Source organism: Vicugna pacos, chromosome 12 (assembly GCF_048564905.1).
Source record: "Vicugna pacos chromosome 12, VicPac4, whole genome shotgun sequence".
Lineage (NCBI taxonomy): Eukaryota > Metazoa > Chordata > Mammalia > Artiodactyla > Camelidae > Vicugna > Vicugna pacos.
Window position 1 is genome coordinate 54,090,116 of NC_132998.1, and position 12,711 is coordinate 54,102,826.

Consider the following 12,711-nt stretch of genomic DNA (forward strand, 5'->3'; position numbering starts at 1 on the left):
GACAGCTGGAAGCCCAGTGGGTCCCAGCCCGTCCCAGCCCTGTCTTCCCACCCCTGCCCGCTGAGGCCAGGTAACACGGTCTGCTCAGATTCCATTCCATTTGCACAGGAAATGAGTTCCCAGAAGACAGGCTCCCAGGAGGTATGCGGGGACGACAGCCAAGTGTTGCAAAGAAGGGAGATGTGGCCACCTACAGGGAGTGTCACCGCAAGGCGGACACCACAGATGTGGTCAGAGATGGGCAGGGCCATCTGAGAGCCGGGAGGCTCCCGGGCCCCAGCAAGACTGGGCAGTTCCCACACTGAGGACATTAACACCTCCGGAGGGAGAGGCTGTCCGGCAGGGAGGGGCAGGGAGGAAAGAGAAGCTAAGGATGAGCTTTCAGGGCAAACGAATGCAAGACAAAGGCAAAGGTGATTTTCCCAGCTGTGTTCTACGTCAGGCTCACATGCAGCTCTCGACATCTCTATTCAACCTGATTTAATTACCCACCGCCCAGACTTTTAGCAATCATGGCTATGCATCGGGGAGCGTTCCATGTGCTGGCCCTAGGTGGGCTGCGGGCTGGGCAGTTACTAGGGAGGGGGGTGGTCAACCTGAGCTCCGCAGTGGGGCAGCCTGCCCGGATTCGGGCCCTACCTGGACACTCACCACCTCACACTCTCCAACAAGTTCTATCTTTGTGTCATAGTCTCCCCACGGATGCTCTCAGGAGCCGGGCTGTGGGGTTTTGTACAGATTAAATGGAATATCTCATGCGGAAGTGAAGACAGCTCTCTAATGCAGAGAATGCACTCGATAAATGCAGCCTGTGAGTATGGTCTCGGCCAGCATGATGATGGTGGGGATGCGCCCATCCGGCCGCTGGATCGCTAACAGGTTAAGCACAGAACACCTTTGGATAAGCCCAGGATGAGCGAGCTGTCTGCTTAGCAATGCTGTGCCCGTGGGCATGTTATTTCGCCGAAGCATCCTCACCTGTTAAATGAACCGTGCAGAGGTTAAACAACAAAATACAGGCGCAAGAGCTTGGATCGGTGCTCGGCGTATAGTATGCGCTCGATAAATGTTAAACGTTACGGTAGAATTAAAGTGATGAATTCACACCAGGAAATGCCACCTGGTCATGTCCCTCATCAAGCAGCCAGTCGGCCTCGCTTGGCGCCACCTGTCCCTGGCCTTGTTCACAGTTCTGCCCTCATTCAATCAGTATTTATAGAGCAGGTATTATGTGCCCCAGGGGACATGACGGGGGAGCGAGGGTAGACGGCATCCTGGAAAGAACACAAGACAAATGGAATGCGTCAGTCCGGTACACTGTCAGGATACAGTCTCGACCAACATGGTGTGTGTGTCCCCGAGAAAGCCACGCAACGTTAGCAAAGCAGAGAGGTTTACAGCTTCGAGTGCTGAACAAAGATGAAGATTCTGCAGGGTTAGTGTCAGAGGCGAGAAACCAGCCCCAGCCTCGTGATGCGGGAAGTCCCAGCTGAGGGGGGCTGCCTAGGCCTCTGCCATCCTGGGTACATGCCACGGTCTTTCACGCCCTCACACCTCTTACTCCTTGAAGCCCACACTCAGCCATCACCTACTTTCAAGGCGTCTCCTGCCCTCCCACACAGAGTCATCTCATGTATCTGAGCTGCTCTGTCTTGTGTCTCTGTTCTGAGCTACTCCATCCTTTATCTTTTACTGTATCTTGATGGATCATGAGAACAGCAGCGGCAGCTGCAGCTGGAGCGCCCCCTGGAAGGCAAACCCCTGGACAGCAGGAACCCAGCCCCCGGCACAGACGCACCATGTGTACCCCTGGAATGTAGAATGTTCCAGGCATTGTGCCAGCTGCTTTCCCAATACTGTATTACATTGGATCTTTCCAGAACCTTAAGAGGGAAGAAATAATATGATTCCCATTTTATAGATGGAGACAGTTGGAGGGGTTAAGCACCTTTCCCAAGGTCACATAAATGCTGAGCAAGGAGTACTCAGCATGCACTCAGATGCCAAGTTGAAATGTGGGTTTGGGTGATTCTGGGGCCAGCTCACCGCCTGGCACGCAGCAGGTGCTCACTCAGTATTCTTTGGGATGAATATGGGTATATAGTTTCTTATTTCATAGGGAGAAAAACTGAGATGGTTACTGGAAGTTATCAGGCTGTGTGGCAGGTGGCAGAGTTCGCAGTGGGGGTGGAGGGAGGGTCATGGGCGGGAGCCCAGCAAAGGAGTACTGTTCAGAGTGCAGTGAACGGAGCAAAGCACAGAAAATTAACCCCTGCTGAGCACCGACTCTACCCCTGCAAGAAGCTACTATTAGCCCCTGTACTAACTGAGGAAACGGGACTGGGGAGACCGAGGCAGCCTCCCCAAGTCACATCCTGGACAAGTGTGGCAAAACTTGGGTTCCAGTGCAGGTCTGCGTGACTTCTGCCACACCTGCTGAATCTCCATTGACATTTCTGAAACCAAGAGTGAAAGCTGCACATCGACAAGCTCATTTTTTAGAAGAAACAGGTGAAGGGGTGGGAGGGAGGGTTGAGTGAAACTCTGTAGCTATGTCCATGCATATAACTGATTTCATTATTTTCCAATTGATAGTATTAGCTGGTTGCTAAGCAATCATGCAGGGAGGCTCTGATGCTGATTTTTTTTTTTTTGGTAACCAAGTAGGCTCCGAAAAAAAAGTGATACTGGCAAGTGTCTGGGGGGTCTGGTCAAAGGGCTGCCAGTCGGCCTGCTTCGGTATCCTGGGGTTTGAGATGGATCTAGCCCCTTCCATTAGTGAGCAGGCTGTTGCAGAGGGGAGCCCACCTTCCCCTGCTGACACCAACAGTTAACCTCTCCGGGGCGTCTGTCCGGTCATCTGTAATAACACTGACCTCATAGAGGGGCGTGAGGAACAGAGCTGATTTACACCAACAGCTGGCAGGGTTGCTGGCCAAGGTAAGGGCTCAATAAATTGCAACTATCATCATTTTTAGCAGATATATTTTAACAGAGCTTGGGTGGAGCATTTTGCTGGATATCCACGCTGAAGAAGTCAGTCTCCAGGAGCCCTGGGTGGGTGAGGGGTGGGGGGTCTCACAGCTGCCACCGCAAACTACTCTGAGCCACATCCCAACCAACACCGTAACCCTGGTCACAAACATACCTACTTTAAGCGTCTGGATCAGAAACAAGTCCACCCACTCACAGGGGAAGTTTTTCCTTAAGCCAATGGAGAGCCAATATGGTTATGTGCCTATGATAAAGGACAGCGCATGCTTATTTGGGACTTCTGATAGAATCGTTTTCCTTACCACTTCTCAAAATTCTGGCGCCTAGCAATGAACGAGGTCAAAGGTCACAAACTGGTCTGGAGTTGGGGTGGGACGGTTCCATTGATCCTGAAGACATGCTTGATCTGGCACAACAGTTGTTTGAATTCTTTTTTAAGAAGTTACTTGTCAACACTAAAAACCAAAACATGAGCATCTAGATTTCTAGCTCCTCTTGAAAAATACAGAGACCTTGGCCCACTACTCTCTCCAGAGCAATGATTCCACAACTGCAGTGAACAGATGGCAGCTGCCTGAGATGAGGGCTCTGGTCTCCTATTCTTGGCTCCTTTAGGCCAAGGTCCTGGCCCCAGCAAGCATGTAGGTTTGTGACTCCTGACAGAAGTCCATGTCTTCATTTTACAATGAGGACACAGGTTGAAATAAACAGGATTGTTGGAAGTCACACAGTTCCTTACGGCACAGGGTGCAAGCGGGAGCCAGGATTCCTGGGTTGCAGCCGATGCCCTGTCCACCATAAAACACAAAGTCAATGCCATGACATCATGTTCAAACCAGGAAGGACATGGGTACACCAAACCAAGAGTAGGGGCTGGCATGAGAAACAGACCAAAGTAGGCAAAGACTTCCAGGTACAGGCTTTTGCAAGTCTCAGGTGGCAACATTTGAAAGAGGTTCCTTGTCTTCCCTTCCAAAGCTCAGCCTCCTTTGCAGACAGTTAATGATTTCCACTGCAGAATCTCTCTCTGGTCCATCTACCTGTCTCTGCTGCTCCATGCACTTGGCCTCCAGCATCTCGCACCAGAATGACTGCAACAGTTTCCTAACTCATCTCTTCTAGCCCTACTGACTGCGATCCTTCCCTGATGCAGCAGGAATGACCTTCCTTAAATGCACAGCTAATCAAGCCATTCTCTCAGCGACTTTCCATTGGCCGCCCTGCCTCATAAAATCCCAAGTCCTAGCATATTATGAGAAGTCCTGCGGGACCCACCTGGCTTACATTTCTGGCCACATCATCTCCTGCTGTCCTCCCCATCAGGGTTCTGGCCACCTTGCTTCCCTGGAATGGACCTCTCTATTGGAACATCACCCCCCTCTCCTGGCTCACTCCAGCTCAGCCTTCAGGTCTCCACTTAGATCTCTCTAGACCATCCTTTCCCAGACTGCCTCCACCCCAGATTAGGTTCATAACACTGGGATGGGACACCCCACTCACAGTAGCTAAAGAATCTGTGTCTTAAATATTCCTGTTGGCTTAAAGCTCTGGAATTCACAGATCCCATGTGCTTCACAGATACGGGGGTCCCTAAGATGAGTTGTGAATATCCACTAAGCAAATGGATACTGTGGATGGAAGAGAAGAAAAACTCCGAAAGTCCCACTACCTTTTCACTCTAGACGGGAAGTCACTTCACTTCTCTGGGCACTTAAGCACATGTGCACGTAACTGAGAAGTGGACAAAATCAGGTATTCTCCACTCAGGGCCTCTGCACGTCTACAGGGCCCGGGAAGAAAGTAATGGAGTGTTCGGGGCAATTCGCAGTATTTCAAAACGCTCAAGGGAAACCATACACCTTCCTGTGATAAGATGGCTGAGACCAACTCAAAGTTCAGGTGACTGCAGGAAGGAAATGCTAACTAATGGGCAATACCACTTACCTCGCGGTGGGTAAGGTCACGATAGGCAGTTAACGACATCTTCCGTCAATCAAACGTAGGGAGACAGCACAGAACACAGCCTGATCCCGTGCCATGCTTCTCACATCGTGAAGCCCCCGAGGCAAGACAATCAAATCGTCTTTGATGGGGGAGGAGAGACCACAGACTTTTAAGATGGGGCTATTCACCTTCGACTAGCTGGAGGGAAGTCTCCTCGAGTGCTCTGCAGAAGAGCCCCGGGAGGGTGGAGGATGGGCTGGGTTCCAACCCTGAAGCCTCTCTCCTCCAGGTCAGGGGCAGCCCTCACCCCCACCACCTGTTCGCTTGGGAGCTCTGTCATCATCCCACAAACTGCTGACCATTCAGAATTTACAGGAATCCAGGGCTGGGAGCGCCCTCTGGCCACACGGGGGCACCCTCACTCCACACACTGGGATCCCAAGGCCCAGCTGGAGCCGGAGCTGGAGGACCGCTCCATTCCTGGAGCCCCGCAGGGTCAGGAGTTGGGGATCCTGGTGCTCCGTGCCACAGTCTAGGCTCTTTGGGAAGCCACCTCTCACCCTCCCTGGCTGGGGGTTATGCTGCCCAGGGGTCGATCACCTGCTGTTCTTCACAGAGACAGGCTGGAAGGGACTCCACCGGCTCACAGGGGAGAGGCTGATGCTCTGAAATCCCAAGATAACCCCGGAAGGAAAGCTGACTTGGACAGTGGACGGAGAACACAGGGCAGAGATGGAGCTCACATCACACCCGTGCCCTGGCTTGAGTGCAAGACGTTTAGAGACTCCTGTAGAAGCTCTTTGAAGAGTGAGAGTGACAGACTGAGAGACAGAGACAGACAGGAACACACACGGAAGGAGGGAAGTGGGAAGGGCAAGGGAACTGGAGAGAAAGAATTCAGACCCTGCCCTGTTTGGGACAGTCAGGAACCCCAGAGCAGGCAGACAAGTACGATGCGTACAGGGCGGCCTGCAGGCCTGGGGTCCTCCAGACACTGGCTCAAATCCTAGAGCAGCCCGAGAATGTAGATTCCTTTGCTTCTCTGGGCCTCACTGTTCCCCACAATAAAAGGAGGGCTGGTAACCATGCCTGTCTTTTGGGCTGGAAGTGTGGTCCCAGCAGGACAATTAATCTGTGCAAACCACCCCTCATGGTACCTGGGTCAGGCAGGCAGGCACTCACTTGGGAGCAGACCTAACTCACACTGACAACAATGATAAAAGATTAAAGAACATTGGCCATTTACATCTTGTGATTTAAGTTTGCTCGCGTGGGGACCTTTGGGCTAGATGAATTCTACGGCCCCTTCCAGTCTGGATGATTTGTTATTCAATAATAATGCCTCTCCCCACACAGCCATCGAGGCTGTTCACAAGTGGGGAGCTTGCTCCAGCTGTTGGATGCCCGCCTCTCCACATGGGGAGAGTTGGAAAGGGTCACAGAGCACCCCAGAGGCAGAGGCCAGAGTGATTAAGCACATGACCCCGGAGTCAGGCCAGCGGACCCCGGGTCCCACGTTAGTAGGTGAGCAGCCCTGGCATCACAGCTCCCCATCCCCCTCCTACAGTCTCCCGTTGGGAAAATAAAGATATAATAATAATAACAATACCACCTGTGGCAGGGACTGCAAGGGGAGGGACTGAAATCCTGCTCAGCACATGTTCGGAACAGTGCCCGGCACTCTGCAAGCACGTCCGTAAATGTTAGCTGCCACCACCACTCAATTCGTTTTACAGAATAGGCAGTGATCTTTTAGAAGGGTTAGATGAAGGTAGTCTGACCCAAAACTGGATGAGGGACGATCTGTTTTCATAGACGCTATAGAGAGAGCATTAGACTGGGAGACCAGAGCTGTTTCCTAGACCAAGCCCTGCCGCTGCCGCTGCCGCTGCCGCTGCAGGAGGCAAACCCGGGTTTTCGTCTGCTCATCAGAGAGATGAAGATGTGCGGTTGCCTAAGGGTCCTCCAAACCCGGCAGTCAAGGGCCGTCATCTCTGGGTGGACTTGGCCCGTTATCGTCCCTGCCTGGGTCCCGGCTGCCCCATTTATCGCGGGGCGTTGGACTAGACGGCGACCCTAAGGGGAGTTCTGGCCCCCGCCCCGCCCCAGCCTGCGTCCCCGCGCGGCCTCACCTGAGGTACTCATAGAGCCCGTACATGGGCAGGAAGTCAATGTCGGACAGGAACATGTAGGGCGTGCCCACGTGCTTCATGGCCACGTTGCGCAGCAGGTTCACGGGGTAGAACTGGCCCTCCTTGTACACGATGTGGTAGGCCACGTTGTGGCGGCCCATGAGCACCTCGGAGCCCTGCGCGTAGCGGAGGAACTGCTGGGCCTCGGCATCCGACAGGTAGAGGGCCAGGCTGATGGGGCCCTCCCAGTGCTTGCAGATGGCCTCGAGCATCTGGAGCCTGCAGGAGATGGGAAACGTGACGCACCCGCGTGGCGTCCCCGCATCACCCGCGTATCCGCTAGCCTCCTGGGAGACCCCCATCTCCCTCAGCTCTTCGTTAGCCAGCTCCAAATCCAAACCCCTGCCCTAAACATTAACCACTGTGTGATGGGGGCAAATCACCAAACCTCAGTTCCTTTGCCTATAAAATGAGCACAAAAACACTCACCTTTCTGCTACTAGTCTTTGCTTCCAGCTAAATGTGAAAATCTTGATGTGACATTGAGCGTCACATCCCACTATACGCCTTTTCTTTTCAGACTCGTCTTTTCCGCAGCGGGTGGGGAAGAATATACTAAATGATGTAAAGATCCCCTTCCAGCTTGAAACTCCCTACCTCTCCTTCTGTCTCAGCAAAGATGAACAGTAGCCCTACTGCGCTCCTAAAGCAGGGACCAGCCGTAGGAGATTTAGCCAAATCAAGGCCGTGAGTTACAAGGAGCATTAAAATAAGCAGTAAAAACAAGAGTCATAATAACCACAATTACCGACTCATTACCACACTCCAGACACTTTGCAGAATTCTCCCCCCAAACCCTGTGCCCCCGCTGTCCTTCCCCCCATCTTCCTAATCAAGGAATTGGGGCTCTAGGTGTCCAGGCCCCTTTGGTTCTCGAACTTGGGCCAAATGTGTGTAGACAGGACTTCTGAGATAGTGAGAAGAAAGTACTACTGGGTGTTTGGCCAAGGGAAGGGGAAGAAAAAGTGAATGTTGGGGACAAAAGTGAGCCTGGAGTGACGGTGTCTTCATTTTTCAGAGCCCTTACTGCTCCAGAGCGCCAGGCAAGGCCACCTGAGAAGCGCTGCGCCAAGGAGAGCGGGGGAAGAATGGAGCCCAAAGTAAAAACAAGAGGTGCGTCCAACAGAGAAGGTCCTGCAAAAATGTTTCAAGAGGAATCTATAAAGATTTTTCTCCCCCAGAGGCATTAGAAGTGCCTGGTACACAAAATCTATGGTTAAGAAAGAGCAAAAGCCTGTTTCAATTTTTTTCCCCTACCCAGCAAGAGGTACAGAATCAGCGGCCTCCCGGTCAGCAGGCCCACTTTATTCGGACAGTTACCAGGAAATAGACCTCATGCATTTCCACGCTTCTAAACAAAAGAAAATGGGCACACCTGTCCTGTGTCAATGGCTTTCGTGATGGACGTTCAGTTTCCTCTCATTCTGTGAGTGGGTACTGCCTAGATTGGCTTCCTGTTTCACTAAGGATTAAGATATTCATCAGGCTAAAATGCCCTCCATTTCTCATACTTTATGACACTTGTTCATCAAAGTGACCAGAGTCAGTTTTTAAAGCGGCACTACATTCACCACAAGGCTTGATTTCATGAAATTTGTGTTCAGCCTCTGCTACGAGGGCCCTGGTTTCTGCTGGGCTCCGAGAATCAGGGATGCTGAGTTATCCCACCAGCACCTCAGTTTCCTTGTCTGCAAAGAGGGAGGACCCTGAACTTGGAAGAGAGAGCTGTTTCGACAAATTCTCTGAGATCTGGAGAGGACAGGGCAAGGATCATTTCTAACACGTGGACGTCAGAGCTGCTGGAGGGAGCGGGATGTCGGAGGCACGTGGGGCTGTGATGAGAGGTCAGCCTCTGCTGTGGGTTCTCCCAGTGATGTGGTTTTTGACTCTGTGTCTTGAGTTTTCCAAGCAGGGAGCAAGCCCCACCTGGTCCAGCCCGTCTTCCCACCTCTGTGAAGAGTTTAGAGTGAGAACAGAGACACAGAGCACTTAGGTTTCTCAGGAGAGAGGTGCTGCTGCTGTGACGAACATCACATCCACGTGGATATTACACGAAAGGGTGCCCGATATTTCGTGGAAACTCAGTGAGCAAAAACTAATGATGGCACAACCACGTCTGCTCCTGCCACCAGCCCCAAACTCTCTATTCTCCCTTAGAACCAAGCTTTCCGCCAGGACCCGAACACCGGTGACAAACTGAGGTCCACGATCATGATGATAATACATAAAATGCGATCACGATGCAATAAATCCCCACCATTCATCTGCGGCTCACGACGTGCCGGCCACATTTTGGCTGTTACCACTTTAAACAGTCACAGTGATGCTACAGACAGAGTGGAGATGCTCATCCCTGCTTTACAGGTGAGGGCGCTCCAGGAGGTGAAGCGACTTCCTTTAAGTCACGTAGCTCCCAAGTGAGGAGCTGGACTCACTCCCAGGTCTGCCTGACGCCAGTGCCCGGGACCCAGACCACGATTCAAAAGGAACTGGTTTCTGGTGGAGAAAGATGTCCCCGTCGCCTGTCTCCCCAAACAGGAATGCATTCTTCTCTGGCTGTCCGATTCTTTCTCTTCCTTCCTCCTCCTCCCCAGTCTCTCTGGGGGTCTCCCTCCATGATCCCCCGTGCTCTCCATCCTTCTCCTGGTTGTCTCTCCCCACACCCGCCCCTCAAGTCCCCGCGCAGCTCTTGTTGACACTAAGTTTTGTGCCAAATCTTTCTTTGATCTCTCACGAAGGAAGGAAAAAGCGCCTGGCCCAGCAAGGGCCTGGGCCAAGGAAGACTGTTTCAAGAGACAAAGATTAATTCTATAACTATAGGATTATCAGTTTGGAAAGAATCTTGGAGACTTTTCATCTGATGATACCGCTGTTATGAAGAAAGAGCTCAGCCTCAGGGAGGGGTGATTTGCGGGAAAGCTCATGATGGGCAAGAGGAAGGCCTGACACCAGGACCCCCAGGCCTGGTGCTCTGTCCCGTGCTGTCTCCCTCCCCTACACTGGGAAGAGGAGGTCAGAGGCTCAGGAATGGCCCAAGAGAGGTCTGGAAGATCCAGAAAGATCCAAAAAGACCCCAGGGAGTCCTACCGAGACAGGAAGTACCACACGGTCCGGGCAGGAGCAAGGGAGCAGGCAGGGAGATGGTCGAGTCCGAAACCTCAAAGACTGGGATTGGAAGGAATTCTAGAACGTCAGTCGGCCCAAGCAGCCCGGGCAGGTGGCCACTCAACCTCTGCTGGAATGGGGAACCCACTCCCTCCAAGGCAGACATCTCCAACCTGGTGCATGAGCAAGGCAGGCAGGCTGCAGGCTACAGACAGTGACAATGGGTTCTGGGCTCAGACAGAACTGGGTTTGAACTCTGAGGGCGTCAGCATCCCCAGGATTACATGTCCATATTTGCATATCAGGGGTAACAACACCTTTGTGCATTACAGAATGGCTATGAGTCATTCCTCTCCCTCTCGTCTCACCCTGTGGTAGCACCCTCCCCAACACTGATTCTGGGCTGGCCTTGCGACTTGCTTTTGATCCATGGGATGTTAGGGAACACGAAGCAAGCAGAGGTATTAAAAAGTGCTTGTATGTGGGGGGGTTGCCCCCAGCTGCCCTTGGAACCTTGTGACCACCACCGTGTGAACAAGTCTCCTTACTCACCCCTATCAATGTCTGGCGCAAATCGGAAATGCAGCAGGTACCCAGGACATGAGAGCTGTAATTTCCCCCTCAGGTTCCAATTCTGCCTTTCAGACATGCACTCAGCCTACAGCTATCTCCTGAGTAACAGCAAGGTGCAGGTATTGGGCTGGGCCCCAGCACGAACAAGAAACACAAGGTTCTTGCACTTTTGAAGTGTCTTTCCAGTGGGGGGAGGAGATAACAAATCAAGGTAAGTTCGGAGTGAACGAAGAGCTAGAGAGGCAGCAGAACCAGACACGGGACTCAGGGCGAGGGCTGGCCAGGGAAGGCCAGACGGAGAGGCCACCGCGAGACCCGCACAATGAGAAGGATCGGCCTTGGGAGAGCCTGGATGAAAAACTTTCCAAGAAGAGAGAACAGCCCATGGGATCGAGCAGAGTTTAGCATGTTCAAGGAAGAAGAGACAGGACCAGTGTGGACGGCAGACGGGCAAGGGAGGAGGAAGAGAGGAGAGCTGGGTGGTGGGCGGGTGCTCGGTCATGGAGGGGTGGGTCTGCGAGACCACAGTGGGCAGCTCTGATATTATTCTAAAGGCAATGCGAAATCATCAGAGAGTTCTAATAATGCGACTTGATGGAAAGATTTTTAAAATATCACCCTGGCTGTTACACGAGGAAGGGAGTCCCTTTCCCTCTCCAGCAGGCTGGGGCTCATGCGGGAGGCTTGTGACAGCAGAGTCCTGGGCCTCCCTCTAGAGATGCTTGTTGGGCGGGTCTGGGCTGAGTCCTGAGAATCTGTATTCTCACAGACTCCCGAGTGATGCTGCGTGGCTGGCTGGAGCAGCCTGGCTCTACAGGATGGGACCTGTTGGCTCAGTTCACGGTCTCTCCCCTCGAGTCGCAGAAGACAGACAGAAGGCCCCTCCCTCTGCCACACGATTCCCTGGAACTCCCATTAGGACCTGAACAACTTCGTCCAAGGGCAGGAGAGAGCAAGCGCCTCCTGGTCAGCTGGCCAGGCTGCGGTGGCCAGGATCCCTCCTGGCCAGCCCACTCTGTCCTTTCAACCATTCTCGTCCGCCTCTGGGATGGGAGGGAAGCCTCCGTCCCTCCCAAGGAGCAGGGCGGGGAGCAGACCTGCCAGCCCCATGGCTGCGGCAGGCGAGGCTACATTTATGCCTTCCGAACGGAATTCTAGAGGGAACTGGGCACTGCCTGCTGGCTCTCCTAATTTGCTGTGGCACTCACGTAGGGCCTACTTCTGACTCAAAGGCTTACAAACACACTTGAAATGTTTCTTCAATTAAAAATCAATCCAACAGGCACCAGTCAGCCTGCCGCATCATAATTGGATGTGTGGGATGGGGGAGAAGGGGGACTTCCATTGTCTTCATCAGTTTGCAGTACTGCTTTATAATGTTGGATTATGTCCCGCTAAGCATCTCTTGTTAGGGCGTGGAATTCCTTGGGTTCTCAGAGGTATTGTCCAGTTGGCAGTACTTGTCACAACATGTTGCGGGGAACATGCGCCTGCCGTGCTCGGGGATGTGTGTGCTTGGAGGGGAAGGCGTCTGAGGTTAGTGTTTGCAGCAGATGGGAGAGGGGCCAGCTAGCTGTGAGGGGAGGTCCTGCCGGGTCTCCTGCAGCCTTGGCCAGGAGGATGCTTCGGGCTGGATGTCTTTGGACAGGAGAGGCCCTGTCCTGCCTTATTCTTTTGCTGATAACAAGTGCCTGAAGAAGGATGGATTTGGGTTGTTAATAATTAAACATTTTTTTTCTTCTGATTATAAATTCCGGGTAGCAAATCCCACAGCCAGCATAAAGGTAAAACATTAAGGGAAGAAGAGAAGCTAATATTTTTGGCATACCTGCTTCTCATGGGGCATTTTCCAGCCTCTTACTTTATAAAACTGAGTGATCTGTGAACTTGACCATATTATTGC

At 52.6% G+C, this 12,711-nt stretch overlaps 1 protein-coding gene across 1 annotated transcript in view; it reads right to left on the reverse strand.

Moving 5' to 3' along the window:
- Nucleotides 1-12,711, reverse strand: part of LARGE1 (LARGE xylosyl- and glucuronyltransferase 1) — a 488,867-nt gene that overhangs the window by 14,884 nt on the left and 461,272 nt on the right. Inside the window, exon 12 of the mRNA XM_072973425.1 lies at nucleotides 7,071-7,349. Coding sequence (XP_072829526.1) covers nucleotides 7,071-7,349 — 279 coding nt within the window. The remainder of the gene's footprint in view (nucleotides 1-7,070; nucleotides 7,350-12,711) is intronic.